Source organism: Anastrepha obliqua, chromosome 1 (assembly GCF_027943255.1).
Source record: "Anastrepha obliqua isolate idAnaObli1 chromosome 1, idAnaObli1_1.0, whole genome shotgun sequence".
Classification (NCBI taxonomy): Eukaryota; Metazoa; Arthropoda; class Insecta; order Diptera; family Tephritidae; genus Anastrepha; species Anastrepha obliqua.
The window spans coordinates 27,425,536-27,443,919 of NC_072892.1; the positions used below are offsets into that span (position 1 = coordinate 27,425,536).

The following is an 18,384-nucleotide window of genomic DNA, read 5'->3' on the forward strand; positions in this document are numbered from 1 at the left end:
TTGTCATTTCTTCATCAGTTTTGAATACTTCTCTGTAAGAAATTCGATCATCATCATTCATCTGAAGTCGTCATCAACTAAATTCCATTGTTTAAATCGAGAAGCGAGCGTTTCAGATTGTCTTCCCGATAGAAGTATGTAAATCACGAGAAAGATCCTGAAAATCTGAATTTGATACAATGTCTCGTTCTGAAAACTTAGAACCAGACGGAAAGTACTCTTCATCATCAGGTTTATTGTTATCAGTTTGATCATCATCAGCAATGAGTTGAACTTCCTTCAGTTCATGACCTGCAGTTGAGTCAATCATATCGTCCAAGACTACGGGGTTCTTAACAGTTGCAACATCAGCATACTTTATGTGCTTTCGAGTTTTATAATGATGACCGTTTACGTCCGTTTTACAAAAATAACAATCATCTGGTTTATGATAAGGCTGATGATGCCATATCATCGGAGAATATTGAGAAATTTGACTTTTCTGGCAACGTTTTGATTTATATCTTTTGAATTTCAATGAAACAAACAATAAAACTTTGACGTTTTAATAAGGTTAAATTATAATAACAAACTTCTTTTGTTAATCAATGTACAGTGTGAACTTTGGCACACTTGGGAGCTTTTCCATATTTCTATTGAAAAAAATGTGCTATAATATGTCAGATATTTTCGTAAGTTCTAACCAGTTCTGTTGTATGCAGTACAGTGTACTCTTATGTATTCATATATACTCCAATAAATATTACGTATCTATAATAACGCATCAAAACACGTCCTTATTCCCATTTAGCGTAAGCTATACCAACATTCCAAATTAGTAAAAAAAAACAAAAAGTCTTAAAACTCGCACAACTCTACTAATTTTAATTCAATTACAGTCAAATATAGCCCATTTGACGCAAAATTAAATTTACTATAACAGTAGTGTACTAAAAAAAATCCTCAATATCGGATAATATCGTAAAAATTATGTCAAAGTCGAAAAAATAGAGAAAAAATAAAAAAATTCCAAATACTTCCGTCTACAGTCTCGTCAGTTGTCATTTCAGAAAAAATGTTAACACACTGTCAAAAAGGCTTGTTTTTGTTCTTTCGAACTAAAAAAGCAAATTCGAAATCGGATGGAAATTGGCGAAGTTAGGAGTGATTGTTCATATCAACCTACTGAAAAACGGTTTTATGGCCATAAAATGAGATTTTGGGGGTGTATTGGAAATTTCTCCTATACCATTCTTTTCAGTTTTTCATAAGCTACAACCCTCATCATGTCCGATCCAAAGTTTTTTTGCAACTTTTTTTTTTGTACCACAGTGTAATTCGTTTCGCATATAAAAATTTGTAAGGTTAACAAAAATATTTGTGTGTTCAATCAAATGATTACATTTTATACGTACTTTATGCCCATAATATACATAAAATAAGAATTTGAAATGTCACAGTGTTTAGTTCTAAAAATCTTTCTCTACTTTCCTCAAGTCTTAAATGTAATCATAAGAAGCTGTATTTAGATGTACTGCCCTTTATATCTGACTATTAGTTTTAAGTTTTCTTCTATACTAAATAAATAAAGAAGTAAATAAAACGAAAATATATATATTTATTGCATATTTGTATAAGCGTTGGTAGATTCTATGGCGAAAATATTTGAGAAGGTGTGGCCAATAACAGACCGTTATCCGGCTCTCAGCGAATTTAACAGAATTAGCTTATTGGCTGACGTAACTGGGATCACGAAGCGGTTGGTTTACGAAAAAACTAAAATTGTGGTAGTGATATACGAAAATAAATCAACACAGTCTTTAATTATGTCGCTTCATTGCTATCTGAACAACGACTGATTGAGCGAGTGTGTGAAAAGTTTGTGCAGAATTTGGCTGTCGAATGTCCTGCAACATGGCAGCCGAAGTTCCCCTCACAATCCTCTTTTGCACCATAGTTAATGAATAATTCTTGTAAATCTATCATCCTTGCATATTTATGTTTTTCTTGTTGTGTACATATTGTATTTTAAAAGTTTACAATTGACTCAATTCATAACATTTATCATGATTTTATAAGATTTTATCAATACATGTAAAGAAGTCATAACAATGCATAAATATGATAAATATGTATATTATATATAAGTATATTTAAGAAAATTAAAAGAAAATTTCGTACAAATCCTAAAAATGAAAAATAAGTAGCAAATTTGTTGAATATTCGCGTAAAATTTGAAATCTATTGTTTATTGTCTACAAAAGCTAACAGCTGAACCAGAGTAGTTTATATGTATTTATGAGAAACGTTATTCTGCTACTTTTTCTTACTACGCTCAGCTCTGTTAACTTCTCTCTGTTAAACTTCTCCGCTGTTAAGCTGGTGGCGGTGAATTCCATTGTTGCGAGTTGCTAATTACACTGGTTTACAGCCAAAATGCACCAGAGACGCCGTTATGAAATTCCTATGTAAAATCACCGTTTGATTCCGAAAATCAAGGTTATTTTTTATTCTATGGTAACGTTTTTGAGATATTTACGAATTACCGTTATTTCAAAAAAACAAAAAATTGGGCCCACTTAATCATATATATCTCGAAAACGAATTGAGCGATTCCAAAACCGTTTAAAGCTTTTAAAAGGTAATAAAATTTCCTATAAACTGTGTGTAAAACACTTTTTGCTAGGCCCTGCAGATTCAAAGATAACGAACTATCATAACGGATTTTTTAAATTTTTTTAGTAAAAATATAAAAAAAATTGTACTTTGAGAGAAAGGATCTCGAAAACTTTTTACTTTTTCGTGTATTTTTTGTTTTCACTCTAAGCTCTGTTTTATTACAAAAAAAATAAACTTTGATTAAACAAAATCAATGAACTAATACAAAAGTTACAAGCATTCAAGTAAATATATCCATATAGTAAAACTTAAGTATCCTACAAATAATAGCATATGTACTGTATGTATTCTGTCTTAACTCTATGATCTTATTTTATAATTGAAAAAGTTATGTGTCTTGTTTTGACGCTTATTTATATAAGGATCGGTTTCTCTTATGAGAAACCAACAGTAGTCACCCATCATAGCGACATCCCAGAATCCTTGATACCGACTTTCAATCATTTTCATTTGCTGGTGAAACCTTTCGCCATGCTCGTCACTTTCGTCGCCAAGATTTTGCGGGAAAAAATTTAAATGGGAGTGCATAAAATGAATTTTTAAAGACATATTTACTCCTGAAAGATAATTAAAAAAGGAATTAGATAAATACATAAGTGACACATTAGCATATAATTTTCTTAGGCTGGGTTAATCTTCCAATTCAGAACAAATTTTGGTCGTTCTTGTTTGTTCGGAGCAGGGCAATAAATTTAGATTAAGAGCTATATATTCTCATGTAAATTTAAAAATTTGCTTTAAAATTTTTTGTTTAGTTTTAAAGTTAACTGAGAAAACGGTCTTATATACATATATATATATATTGTATATATAACGGTCTTATATGTGTTTTTTATTTACCCATTTCCGCATTGTTTTTGATTAAATCGTTCTCTATCAGCCCGAAGGACTTTTGTGTTTGCCTAAAAAAGAAGTAACGACCTTTTCACAAGAGTCCCACGCCGCTGCCTCCACTGGTGACAATAGTTCTTTGAAATGGGTATTGACCATTATTTTCCTTATTTGCGGCCCCACAAAAATCCCTTCCTTTATTTTTGCTTCTGAAATCTGTGGAAAGATTGTTTTCAAATAATGAAAAGCTTCGCCTTCTTTGTCCAAAGCCTTGACAAAGTTTTTGATAAGGCCGAGCTTGATGTGGAGCGGAGTATGAGTATTTTATGTTATCCACTCCAACTTGAAACGCGATTCGTTCTGGCCAATCCTTTATGATGTAGTGGTCTTAACGTGCTCGGCTATCCCATTTGCATAGAAAGCAACAGTATTTTGTGTATCCAGGTTGTAGACCACATAGCTTTCCAACGACTTTTAGATCGGCACATATTTTCCAATCATGTTCTTCGTATTTAATTAATTCAAGCAATTTTTGCATTGTCTCATATGTTTCCTTCGCATTTACTGCATGCGCGATCGGGATAGATGGCTTTTGGTTGCCAATATGCAATAATACGGCCTTTAAACTTAATTAATTGCCGTCTATGAACAATCGCCACTCTTTTGAATCATATGGTTCACCAAACTGTTTAAATAGACCAGCAATGTTTTTACAATAACAAACACTGTCCTTCTTCGTATAGTACTGGGAGAATTGTTCGTGACGAGTCATATAATATGTTACCTTAACACCGGATGAAACAAATTTAAATTGTTGCATACGAGAGGCGTGTAGTTTGGCCTTTTCTTTTGACAATTCCAAATCCCTTATCCAATCATTGAGTTGTGCTTGTGACAAAGGGTTTCTTTCGTTTTCCGTTTGCAATTCAGTACAACATGATGCCGCGTAATCAGATACTGCTGTTGACAATGAAACTGGAGCCGAAACTAAAGTTAAATGTGATTCTGGCAATGTAGCTTCCGTTGAATTTAGTTCTGGTAATGACACTGTAGATACGCTCGCATAGGTTACTTTTCTTGACTTTCCAACCCCAAATACTTTTGTAGTACAAATATAGCAGTCCGTTGAATGGCAAGTTGGTTCCCTCCTCTTCATTGGTGTAATAAATTTCATATGTCGCCTAAATAGATAGTTTAAGAATCATATGTACATATGCTACTATTTGTAGGGTACTTAAGTTTTACTATATGGATATATTTACTTGAATGCTTGTAACTTTTGTATTAGTTCATCGAATTTGTTTAATCAAAGTTTATTTTGTTTGTAATAAAACAGAGCTTAGAGTGAAAACAAAAAATACACGAAAAAGTAAAAAGTTTTCGAGATCCTTTCTCTCAAAGTACAAATTTTTTTATATTTTTACTAAAAAAATTTAAAAAATCCGTTATGATAGTTCGTTATCTTTGAATCTGCAGGGCCTAGCAAAAAGTGTTTTACACACAGTTTATAGGAAATTTTATTACCTTTTAAAAGCTTTAAACGGTTTTGGAATCGCTCAATTCGTTTTCGAGATATATATGATTAAGTGGGCCGAATTTTTTGTTTTTTTGAAATAACGGTAATTCGTAAATATCTCAAAAACGTTACCATAGAATAAAAAATAACCTTGATTTTCGGAATCAAACGGTGATTTTACATAGGAATTTCATAACGGCGTCTCTGGTGCAGAAAAAAAGTTGAAATTTGTGATCCAGTGTTATCAGTCGCGCGCTTATCAGTAATAGGACTCTCCTCCAACGTGTTGCTATCGTTTCTGGTTTGAGTTTGAAAGTCAACTGCTTGGATGTGAAGTTAAAGAAAGAAAATTTAGAAGAAAAGTAAAAATGTGCCAGAAATGCAAACCAGACAAGCGAAAAAAGGGTATTATTAATATGCCGGCAATCCAGCCCTCACTATTTACACGTTCACTAAAATTGTTACTTAAATTTTATTATGTATCAAATCTGTTTTAGTATTTTGCAATAGAAAAATTGTAATTGAGAACACAAAACCACTTCGCTTTTATTTAGATATTTTGGTCCACAGTTTTTCTATTTAGGCAACTTCTAGTTACTTTTGGTTACATATATTCACGACATACATATTTATTTACTTATTTCTTCTAATATTTTTTCATAATAAATTAATAAAAAAAAATTATTTTACAATTTTATACAAATGCTCCCAAATTTTCTTATCATTCGAGCTACTCTTGCATTTTCATGTGATTTTGACAGTCCTGCTTTACCTCCAATCCGTACTGCTCTGCTTCTGACATCACAGCAAGTCCCAGCGCATAACCTTTCATTCTACAGGGTCCGGAACTCGAAGTATAACCAATTAAAAAGGCCATAAATTTAGTTAAAAAAATTACTTTTATTCAATAAAAAGTAAAAAATGTGCGAAAATAATACAAAATTAAGAATCAATTTACTTTTGCTCGATATGACCACCTTTTGGTTTGACTATGGCCTTGAGACGGTACAGAAATGAATCGCAAGCTGCCCGAATGTGACTTGCAGATATTTTGGCTCACTCGCGGACAATGTCCTTTTTCAGCGCCTCGAGACTGGTGAATCTTTTAGTTCGGACCTTGCTCTCCAAAATGACCCAAAGAGAATAATCCATCGGATTCACGTCTGGTGAATTTGAGAGCCATTGTGTGGACGTTATGAAGTTCAGAACGTTGTTTTTTAGCCATTCTTGGAACCCTTGAGCTTTGTGAGACGATGTCGAGTCCTGTTGAAATGTCCATGGTCTGTCACCAAAATATTTTTCTGCGCACGGCTTCAAAGTAACCTCCAGAATACTTTCCCGATAATATTACTCATTTACCTTGACGCCAGGCTTGATGAAAACGATTGGAGAGCGCCCATCTGCGGTTACAGCGGCTCAAACAATTACCTGTACCTGTACCAATAACATCGATCGATGACTCAAATTCTCGTATGAACGGTCAGTCAAACAAACCTTATTGTTTTGTGAGTTTACGAATTGCTCAATTTAAAAAACTTTGTCGTTAGAAAACACAATGTTTGGGAATTTACCGCATTCGACCAAGCGAGGCAACTCCTTCGTTCTCTCAAGTCTGATTTGTTGCTGCTTTGGTGTGAGATCATGCGCCTTTTGGATCTTATAAGGCTTGACTTTGAGATCATTTTTCAGTATGCAGCGGATGCTACGGTTAGATGTTTTCAGTTGTTTTGACATTTGATTGACACTTCGTCGGTGATTCGCTCAAGTCGCTTCTTAACTTTTTGAACCATTTCACGTGACGTTGCAGTCTTTTGTTGACCACCTCCATGGCGTTTCGCGATACTACCAGTATCATTGTAACGAGTAATGGTGCGAAAAACAAAAACATTATTGCATTTACTTTAAGGTGCTCGAGCTTACGAACAATCGCTGGTTGTGATTTTCCAGCCAAATATGTATAATGCAATCACGATATTATGTTTAAAATCCATTACTGATTTTCTTTTTTCGCGTTTACTCTCGGCAAAATGCCTCCGCGCGTTTGTAAACAATACTCTGGACTATCATTTAGCCAACTAACAGATAGCTGATGCACGGGCATCACGCGCGAGAGGTCTGAAGTTGGTTACATTTCGAGTGCCGGACCCTGTATTATTCTTGGCATGACAATTCCTGACGACATGAGCTAACAACAACAGCAGTAAACAACAACTTTGTGTCTCTAGCTTAATTTCTACGTATCCATAAAAGTGTAAGAGTAAGAGGGTAACTACAAAAACTTCCAAAAACTTATTGTTCCGCTAGAAATCTTAACGCTAATTAGGGATTAATTAACGGCGCAGGATAAATGGTAATTCACTCGTCAGCACTGCTATTATTATTTTGTTTGCGTTGTATAGTGTATTTGAAGAGATTAATCCTATTTAATATTTTTTATTTTACTATTGCTGTATGTAATAAATAAAAAATACAATATTATATTAAAATCGTTTAGAAATAAGACAATTTTTCATGGCGTCGACATAATATATTTTTACTGATGGGTTTTTAACTTTACCTGTATATAGGAGTGCCTTTACCCTCACGATACCAAAGTATTAGAATGACTTCATCACCAGAGTTAGTTGTTGCGTTGCAGGGTAAATGTATGGTCTCACCACTAATTGCTTCTATTTGATAAGATGGCACTGTAAATATAATATTTATAAATTATAAGAAGAATGTCTGAAAGACTGTATTTTTATATTCATACATTTTTATTTCATACTCAATATAATATATACATATATATTATTTGTTTATTAAAAGTTCATATGTAGGTAGAATATCTATAATCATTCGCACTTTTCATTTCAATTTTGTCGCAGCAAATAAAGTAGGTGTGTCAACTTGCAAAACATACGACAAAGTTAGTTATTTTAATTACCCAATACTCATATTTATTTTAACACTTTTTGTTTCATGGTGTACCAAACACCTGTCAGGTTTTGTGTTTCATATGAACCTATCCAGTTATGTGCTGTGGAAGCACAACGCGCAAGACGCAACATACCAGCATAATGATGTGACACTTCTCGTATGGACGGATGAGACAAACTACAACTTTGAATTCTGCAAAAACTGACTAACGCTGTCATGCTTCCGCGTTCTCTTCCGGACTCTGAACTGTCCATCAGGGTCGACACGGAAATTTCCTTGCCGGCACAGTTCTAAATGAAATTTTCGATAACGAAATTAAGTCACTAAGTTTTTTCACTTATAATCACGAGTTGACTGCTCTTTGCTTGCCGCTGCAATCTGGTCGATAGTTAAATTAGCCCTGTATACATCGACCAAAAAAATTGCTGTTAACTTTCCGTAAACAACAAGATAAAATGTCTGACCATAAAACAAAACAAATGGATTTTAAGTCCCAGATTACGATAGATATTCGTCACGGGGTAGGAATATACAATTCTGCAGCGGATTTAATGTGACTTATTGACGTCATCTGCCGTTCATTTATAAAAAATTAGCACACAACCAAAGAACAGATACCAAACTACAAGCGATCCCGTCAGGTAACATCGCTCATTCATTAAAATGCACACAGTTTGTTCCTCCCTTTAGTTTAAAGAAAGTTTACTGCAACTACTCAACTGCAAAGGTTCGGCCTTTCATTGCGAAAAAGTTTAGAGCCAACGTTTTGCAACGACGCGCCATATCAACAGAACAATTCGCACTTCTTGACATTCTGTGGTACAATTATTAATCAATTTACACGATGATCAGATGCTTTCTCGTTTCAGTGCCCTTCGGCAATTACAACAGATCTCGCAGGCAATCTAATGTGTCGATTTACCGATACCAAGGCATCTAAGGATGAAAGCAACATTAATAGCGAGTTCAGCCCACTGTAAATGATTGATGGGTCGTGGCATCATTTTTGTTGCTCCCGATTGGAAGTCCCAATGTCAGGTGTTTGAGAACTGGAGGTGGCGCCATTAAAAAACAGTTACTTTACTCTGACGTCAGCTCCCTCCCCTTCGCAATACAAAACAACGGTTGATTATTGTTAGGTATTGGCGAAAAGCTTTGGAAGGGGCAGCGTAATGAGATCAACATATGTAACAGGTGGCGCTAAAGTAATCCTCCTATCAGAAAATGCTTTAAATTTTGCGATTAGCCCCTAATGTCAGTTCTGTTTTGACATTTGTGTAGTAAACACATGCGAAATACACGTTAATAAACAATGTTACGCTACACTGCTCCAGAACGCGGAATATTGCTGACTATTTATTTGACCAATAATCGGTCGGTGACTTTGGCACAACGTGAATTTCGTCGCAGATTTCCTCGTCGTCCAACGCCTACTGGTGAAACACTGCGACGTTTAGCCGCTCGCCTCGAAGAGACTGGCACAACACGAGATGCTGCCAGGCGTGGCAGACCCCGGAGTAGCCGTTCTGCAGAGAATATTGCTGCTGTAGCCGAGGATGTCATGGAAGCGCCGTCGACATCGACCAGACGACGTGCCACGCAAATGGGTATCAGTCGACGGTCTTTACAGCGAATTTTGGTACAATATTTGAAGATGTTTCCGTACAAAGTCCAGACGATGCATCAGCTGTTAGCTGCTGACCGCCAATCGCGTCTAACATACGCTCAAGCCATCCTTAATCACCTCCAAGAGGAAGATGATTTTTCATCAAAAATAATCATGAGTGATGAGGCCCATTTCCATCTTAGCGGGTACGTAAATAAACAAAACTTACGCTTCTGGGGCACTGAAAATCCGCGTGTAACCCACGAAGAGCCATTACACCCGCTCAAAGTCACTGTATGGTGTGCTGTTTTCGCTGGAGGAGTCATCGGACCATTTTTCTTCGAAGACGTCCCGGGCCAAACGGTTACTGTGAATGGTGAGCGCTACAGAGCAATGATCAACGAGTTCTTTTTGCCGCAACTTGATGAATTGGGATTGGAAAACATGTGGTTCCAACAAGACGGTGCAACGGCACACACTGCACGAGCCACAACCGATATGCTGAAGGATGCATTTCCCGGGCGCCTAATCTCCCGTTTTGGCGATTTGCACTGGACTTCTTTTTGTGGGGCTTTTATGTCAACAAGCCTGAGACTCTTGCAGCTCTTAAAGACAATATCCGTCAAGAATGTGAGGACCTATCGCCGGAAGTTTTGGCCAAAGTGATGGAAAATGCCATAAAAAGGGCTCAAATGGCAATCAACTGTGGCGGCGGCCATTTACATGAGATCATATTCTCGACTTGATATAAAAAAAATTTGGTCTTTATAAAAATAATCCACAAGAAGAATCAAAGTTTTTCATTTTTTTTTTTAATTACAGCCAAAAAACATCGCAAGGTTACTTTTGCGCCACCTTGTATATGTGGTCGAACTACTGAAATAATAACAGGAATCTGGCTGGTGTTGTAACATGACGTTGGATTTTGTCTCGTTGACAATCAATGCATGATCTCGCCTATTCGTGAAAATGTTCATTTATATTTACTTTGTCCGAACTGAGTACGGATACGTGCAATCCGAAATTTCATTAATCCGGTGTGGTTATTGGACAACGGGAAAAATTTCGTGGGCGCAAAAGAAAGACCAGGAAGTTTGCTAAGATTTTTGATTCTGAAAGATAATTGGTGTTGGGATTCAATTATTGTGTCAACCCGCATGGGAAAAAATTGGCGTAATCCTTGAAGAGGATGCTACGTTAAAGGCTTAAGAAATTTGCGCCCAAAGAACATACACTTTCATATTTCACCACCGGCGCCGTAGTGACCACTTTAACTCGACAAGCCAATGGTCACCATTTTATATTCGATGCAAATATTCCGAGAGTGCATTAGGGATGTGGAATTGTCGAATAAGTGTACCAAGAGTAAAACCAACAAATGTGCGGCTTTTAATGTGGCTGTTTCCTATTTCTTTATTTGCAAATGTGGCATGTTAATAAACCACAGTTCCTTTTCAGCAGTAGGAAATGTTAAAGTTTATCTGTTCGAGAATTTCCAAACAACCAATTGAGCCACAAATAACATCACAAACAAAAAATACTGAACGGTGCAGTTGTTGGCAAGAGGCTATGTGGGGAATTCTTAAAAGGGAGCTAAGCTGAAGTCGGTGGACACACAACAACTACCTCTGCAACCGGGTACACATGTCTGGCTCCTCTCTGAACCTTTCGATACGGAGGAGAAAAAGGAAATTCTCCGCTACTGCAGTTCTAAACTTCCCATGCACAACTGAAATGTGGTTAGGGTAGAGAAGTCTTAGGGACCTTTTTGACAAGCGCTGATCTGCTAAATGCAAATCCAAGAGTTGTGGCTAAGTAGTACGGGTATTTCTGGAATCAGGACAAACAGAAAAGAACTAAAACTATCGCAGCATACCTTTCCGTACTTTCGAATGCAGCTTTGAAGTCGACGAAAAAATGGCGTGGGTCGATTTCCCTTTCATAGGTCTTATCCAAGACTTGGCGCATTGTGGACATCTGGTCAATGGTGGACTTTCCAGGGTTCCGTTAAGCGTCTTTTTAATAGAGTAATCAGGATTAAGATGCCTTGGAATGGGTACTGTACAACTCCGAAATGAGGAAAGATAGGCAAAAATTATTAAGAAGAGTCTGCGAAAGTGGCGAAGGTTGCCATGAGTGCGCGAGGTTTAGACGCCTTCTCTCGAAAAAATCCACTCCTATAGGGTATCGAGGTGTTGGAAGATGAGCAGTGAGGGGACACTCAAAATACTTCTCTACGCCCATTTTGCTATAAACTCGAGCCAGATATATCGGCTAGTTAAAAGCTTCTGTAAACATCGTATTCCGGATAAATCGCAGTATAAGCCACTATAATATGATGCTCTGAAAAATTAAGATTTTTCAAGTCAAGCGTCGAGTTAGGGTTAGCGATAAGCTGTTGAAAGTCTGCGTCACTTTTTTGAGTATCAGCTAACCACGGGCAACTGTATTGTTCTGCCCACTGAGGTGTTTTATTTATGTGGTGAATTGATCTATAAAATTGATTCGGTGGAATAGCGGTGGTGTACCGCGCGCTGAACGCGTTTAAAAACATACTGCAGCGGTTTATGGTCAGTATGGATCACAATATTTCGGCCCTCGAACACATACCGAAAATGTTTCACAGCATCGTATATTGCGATCGTGAGTTGAAAACATGTGTATTGAGTCTGGTAGCGCCCAGCTAAAGAAAGCAAGCGGTTGCTAGGCCCTCTTTTGATAGCTCCAATGAATCTTTAAGTGATTCCTTCCATGCTTCAGGATGTGATTTTTTATCAACCGGTCCAGCTAATGGTTCGTTCAGTGGAGCGAGTAACTTCGCCGCGTTTTTGATAAATTTCCGCTAGAAGTTACCAATTCCAATGAGACTGCGTAATTTGGTGGCTTTAGTTGTCGGATCGCACCGACTATTTCGGGCAGTGGCTTAATATGACTACTTGAGTGGCTCTGATGACCACGAAATTTTGCTTCGGGTTGTCAGAAAAACGACTTTGTTTTATTTATTACCTGTTAGCAGTGTTCAAGGCGTTGAAAGTTTTCAAGTCTTTGAGATATTGCAGCTCATCATCTGAAGCGACGAGAAGATCGTCAATAAATTTGGGAACGTTTGCGCCGCATTTCTGAATGCAAAAAAAAAGAAAGAGAACTAAAACAACTCGAAAGGATGTGAGAATTGCGTTTTTTTTTTAATGTCTTGTTCAGCGACTGGAATTTAATTAAACGCTCTGACGAGATCTATGCAAAGAAATATTCTTTTATTGTGCAAGTTAGTACCGAAGCCTTCTAAATATCGCACATGGTACCTGCTGGGCAGTGCGCGTTCGATAATCACAAAACCCCGCGATTTGCCGTTCATTTTAGACGCGAAATGCAATGGGGATGACCAAGGAGTTTTAGATGGTCGAGAAATTGTGGCAAAGAGTTGTGATTTGTCAAACAGAGGCGGTGCGATGTTGCAATTAGGAGTCTTACAGAGTTACAGCCTTTATAGACTTTCTTTCGTGTTTTCTCGAAGCTTGCATCCGAATAGGTATCGTCAAGCTTCAGTGCCAAATTTTTTGTGGTGAAAACATTGGCCATCTGTCGACAACAGCACGCGACTGTGTTACAAGCTACGTCTGCTATTACTATGTGAGTTCCTTATACGGTGTGTGTAATGTGAGATTTCGGAGCTAGCTGCTTTTCTTCGGAAATACAGGAATGTAGGGTGAAACGTTTAGGATTATCTTGTGAATTTTATCAGCTAGGCGGCTAAGATCTTTTAGTGAGGTATCAGGCTGCATAGCCAATCACGGGCGCGTTTGCTTTAACCACGTTCTCCGAAACCTTTGGGCAAAGTCTACGAAGGTCGCAGAAAAAATATGAAGCGGTGCGACCACCAATTTGCTCGCCATTTAGAAGTTGTAGTAGCTTGGAGTATTTTGACTTAGTAAGGCGCTCGCTAATCTACTTCGGATGTTTATTTTAAACAAATAACATACACGGTAAAAAGATTTGAAAGAATGAGCCATCACTCGCTTAACTTCGTTGCTGTCTGCAAAACGACTGATTATACAAATGTGTGAATACGTGTGAAATAAGCGGGCTGAATTCTGGTATGGAGTCCCCCATGATGTGGCAGCCGACGATACTCTCACAATTTTGTTTTTCACCATAGCTGATGGCCAAACCCAAGGATGATAGATTACCAGGTTTGCTATTTAACTATGGTGAAGAAGGAAATTGTGCGGGGAACTTTGGCTGACATGTCATTCGGGAGATTCAGCAGCTCAACTCATTTCGCATGTATTCACACACTCGTCCAAAAAGTCGTTGTTCAGATGGCAACAAAGTGCTATTGGTTAATTTTTTTCGTATATCACTAACACAAACTAAATTTTGTTATACACATCCCATCAGCTCATCCGCTGACTCTGTCAAATTCGCTCAGAGCAGAACAATGGTCTGCTAAACCTGGTAATATATCGTCCTTGAATAATGTAAGTACTGGAAATACCGAAAGAGACTTTGATAGTTATAAGGCAGTGGCAGTGTTGCCATATATATATACATATATATCTCGATTTCTTTATGCTATTACATATAACCATTATACGAACTAAATTATTATACCGTTGTGAACAGGTCCTTGAAAAATGTAGAATTATTTTGTAACTTATAACTTCAACATGTTCGTTTGCTCTCACGCCCCATGTGACCAAAGACTGCTTCTATGCGCCTCGAACGTTCCTATGACTGCTGCCCTCAGCATAACATAAAAATCATGTTTGGTGACTTGAATACCAGGCTGATTAAGGAAGGGGAAAATTCCTACAAAATTATACCCACGATCATACAAAGCCGACTCCAATGTATCGGATGCTCCTTAAGGGACGAGCAAACTGAATTTTGCCCTCACCGACGCTGTGTTGACCAAGCCAACACTCTTCGCATCATAGTAGAGCAATCAGTCGAGTGGCGCTACCAGCTTTACATGCTGTCCGTTGACTTTAAAAGGTATCCGATCAATCAAATCTATATGGCTGGCGACATCAGCGACCCATCCACCACCAACGCAGGCGTAAGGGAAGGTTGTCCTCGGTCGCCCCTTCTCTTCGCCATCGTCGTAGACTACGTTATGAGCAAATTGACACTGCACAAAAGAGGCGCCGTATGGAGTTTCACCAGGCATCTAGAGGACCTGGAACTTGCCGATAACGTCTGCCTCCCCTCTCTTACATTCTCTGACATGCAAGCGAAGGCGGACAGGCTAGCCACGCTGGCACACACTGTCGGACTGAAGGTCAACAGCGCCAAGACGATGGCTGTGAGAGTCATCCACAATAATGACCGTTGCCCGGTGGAATTTAACAAAAGCTTCTACCTCGGCTGCAACTATCATAGCAGACGGCGGAGCAGACGAATATGTCAATTGCAGGATAAACAAAGCAAGAACGGGGCGAATGCATACAGTAGGGGCGAGTTCACAAATCTCCAGGTGCTATAAACTGCGAATATTTAGCTCATGTGTAAAGTCGGAAGTGTTGTACGAAAGTAAAACATGCCTGGGCTCTCACACCACCACGCAGAGGCTGCAATTTTTCGTCAACTAATACCTCAGCATTATCTGTAGAATATTCTGCCCGAACACCATCAGCAACGACACACTATGGAGATAAACGAGTGAATAGGGATAAAAATGTACGTACAATCCCAAGACTCAACGCTAACTTGGATTATTATCTTGTTGCAGCCAAGATTCGCACATGCCTCTGTGCAACAAAAAACGTACGCATAACTACACAAAGAATGTTCGACATGGAAAAAATCCAATCACACTCCTGCCTCAGATAGTATTGCTCAACAATTCGGGATGCACGAGCAATGAAGCCACATTCTCTGCGTACCGCATAAAGAAAGAACCCTCCTTATATGGCTCTGCTGCAATCGGGAACAATACGACCCGTGTGCGATCGCTACCGAGAGTTGAACAGAAGAGAAACGTGTTATTCTAAAGAAGAAACGAAGGGCCAAAATACGTGAGTGCGAAGAGCTTGAGATGCTGACCGATAGAGACCAGTTTATATCAAGACTGAAGCTCACCATCAACCAACTGATTAGACAATACTGATCTTTAGAAAATCCACAATTGACCGACAATTGAAAATGACAATTGACACAATTAAACGTTAAGTCGTGTTATAGACCTATGAAAGACGAATCGGAATTCGAAAAAGAGTTGCCCATATGCCGCAATGGCTGGATTTGGTATCCTCGCAAAACCAGCAGCTCCGTCAGAATTTCGAAGGACCTCTTCGAGCTTTCTATAGCAAACAAGTCGACAGATAGGGCGACTTATATCGTGTGATTTCTTTAACCAGATCTGTGTATGACATCATCGGCGTTTACAATTGTTCTGTTAGCTCTTCGTTTTCTAAGCTCAGCAAGGAAGCGAAGCAAACTATTGTTGATAGTTGATAATTTCGAAGTAGTGAAAGATCCTTTCTTTTTATTCGGGAATCAGCATTAAACGTGGTCAGAGCTCCCCTACATGGTTGAAGACAATAGTGTAAAGACCCACGAACTTTTGATCTGCACATGTTATCAGTTTGCTGCGGGAGTGAAACCATCCTGAATCCTGTAGATCCTTCCACCTTTAGGATATCCCTCCACAAATTCCTGTTAACTGGTCTCAGTTTACTTGCGAGACTGCTCCATCGTTGGAACGAACTACCCTAACGTACCATTCTTTCACTGTTTCTGCGAAAGTCGTCTCCATCTCTCCGTTGGCCCCATAGGCGCCCAGGGTTGGAGACAGCTATGATGTTTTGGTATCAGCCATTTCCCTTTCATGTGATGGTTTGCACTATCCGCTCTGGTATTCTCCACATGCTCGGAGATGGAGGATCCCTCCGTGGTTCTCACTCTTTCTCGGCCAGATCCAAACCACCAGGCACAAACATGTTTCCGGTGGTATGTACTGTCCGAGGCAGTGGTACTGTCAGAAGGACGAGTATTAGGTACCAATAGCTGAGCCATGTGGTCCTATGGCGTCGACGCCACTTTGGGTGCTACTTCCAGAGCTCTCTTGCAACTTGTACTTGGCAGGGACTACTAGGTCAGCTTGTTTTGACAGGGCTGTCCCTGCCCCCGATTGCCTATCTGGAAGGCAGAGTTACATAAGTTCGAATAAATTGTCCCTTAAAAGAATGTTCGTAGTCCTCATCAGATGAAGCTATAAAACATTTAAGTTTCCTGCTCCTGATGTATAACTTAAGAATTAAGACTACCCATCCGAAGTAACTCGTATTGTTGTGCACACTTCAGTAAGAGGGCAACGTTTGATACGCATAGAGGCACGTTGGACTAGTTTCGTTCAAGGCTTATCTACTAGTAAAGCTGATTTGGGCGCGAACAAATTAACCTGATCAGTGCTCTACAAGATATACTCTCCCTTTTTGCTGATATTTGTGCAATCAGTGGTAGGGGAGATATTTCTCATAGACTATCGACCTCGACTATTTTTTTAGTATAGTTATTATATTGGAAAACATTGTATTTGAACAATCATAAGACCTTTTTCCTGATATCTTGAAAAAAATTCAAATCGTAGTTGTGAATTATATGAATATTTACATGTTCAGTTAAAAAGACCTGAAATAATAAGTAATTGTAATAGTGGCAACACTGCGTTTGCGTCAACAGACATAAACCTTAAATAAATTTTGACAGATTTTTTGATTTGGATTAAACCAAGGCGAATCTATTAAAGGTGGTGTTGGTAAATCAGCTGATTTGTTTTTCTTCTTTCGCTGTATCCATGTAGCTGTCAGCCCGGAATGAAACAAGGCGAATTCATTATTTGTTTTCAAGTTTCCCAATACTTTGTTGTTGGTCTAGCGCCACCACCTTTAATAAATGCGCCTTGGAGTAAACTAAGAAAGTTTTTATTTTGACAGATTCGCAACGAATATCTCTTTAAATTTACAAAATTAAAAGTGGAGAAATCCAAATTTAAAAAAAACTGAGGTATTACAAAGATTTATTTATATTCTGCATTTTTTGTTTTTTTTTAAACCTTGATTACTCTTTTATCATTGTCATATAGTTTAAGTATAGGTATATTTTGAAACTATCTTTGAACGTAATGACCGTCAGCATCAACTTTAGCTTTTATTGATGTATGTACATATGTACGTACTTATGTATATACCTTCATATATTTGTCAAAATATCACTGAATAATTTACATACCGTCTTTGTTTCCATATACGATGGGCAGAATAGTTGATAAACATAGGAGGAATAGCTGAGGAACATTCATTACAACTTTTTATTTACTGCATTAACACACGTTTCGAATAAAAATTACTGTTATGCTGTGAAAGCAGCGTTATAAAGATTTTGTTTGGAAGCGTAACAATAGATAATACCGAATCATACGAATCAAAGCTGTATAACACTACACCACTTTGTATCTTGGCATTGTATTAAAAAAGTCACAATACGTGTATTTGCCATACACACACTTTTATATTTTGCTACATTAAAAATCGTTTATGGCAAAGTCAAATACAACACAATAAAGTTAAATTAAATCTCCTAAAAGCATACTAACATTAACCTCATTGCTGTTCCTATGAGCTATCTATTGCGATTACTCTTCCGAGCTGAAAATAATATCCGGGTACTTACACTTACATGTGTGTATAGATGTTCACTTTATGTCTGAATCAAAGGAAAATCTTTGAATGCGTTTAATCCAAAATTATCCCATTCTCAGCTTCATTGTGGGTGTTGAAAATATTTACACATTTTTTTTTATAAAACAAACACAAAACACAAAATCATACAGAAAAAGTTGCTTTGACGATAT

General features: G+C 37.8%; 1 protein-coding gene across 2 annotated transcripts in view; it reads right to left on the bottom strand.

Annotated features, from left to right (window-relative positions):
* The window catches only part of LOC129235702 (nephrin), an 81,887-nt gene extending 63,744 nt beyond the window's left edge, over positions 1 to 18,143 (bottom strand). For both annotated transcript variants that reach the window (XM_054869694.1, XM_054869693.1), the window contains exons 1-2: positions 17,763 to 18,143; positions 7,563 to 7,692 (exon numbers count right to left, since the gene is read on the bottom strand). In XM_054869694.1, the coding sequence (XP_054725669.1) occupies positions 7,563 to 7,692; positions 17,763 to 17,832 (200 nt within the window). In that variant the 5' untranslated portion in view covers positions 17,833 to 18,143. The remainder of the gene's footprint in view (positions 1 to 7,562; positions 7,693 to 17,762) is intronic.
* Positions 18,144 to 18,384: the final 241 nt, after the last annotated feature.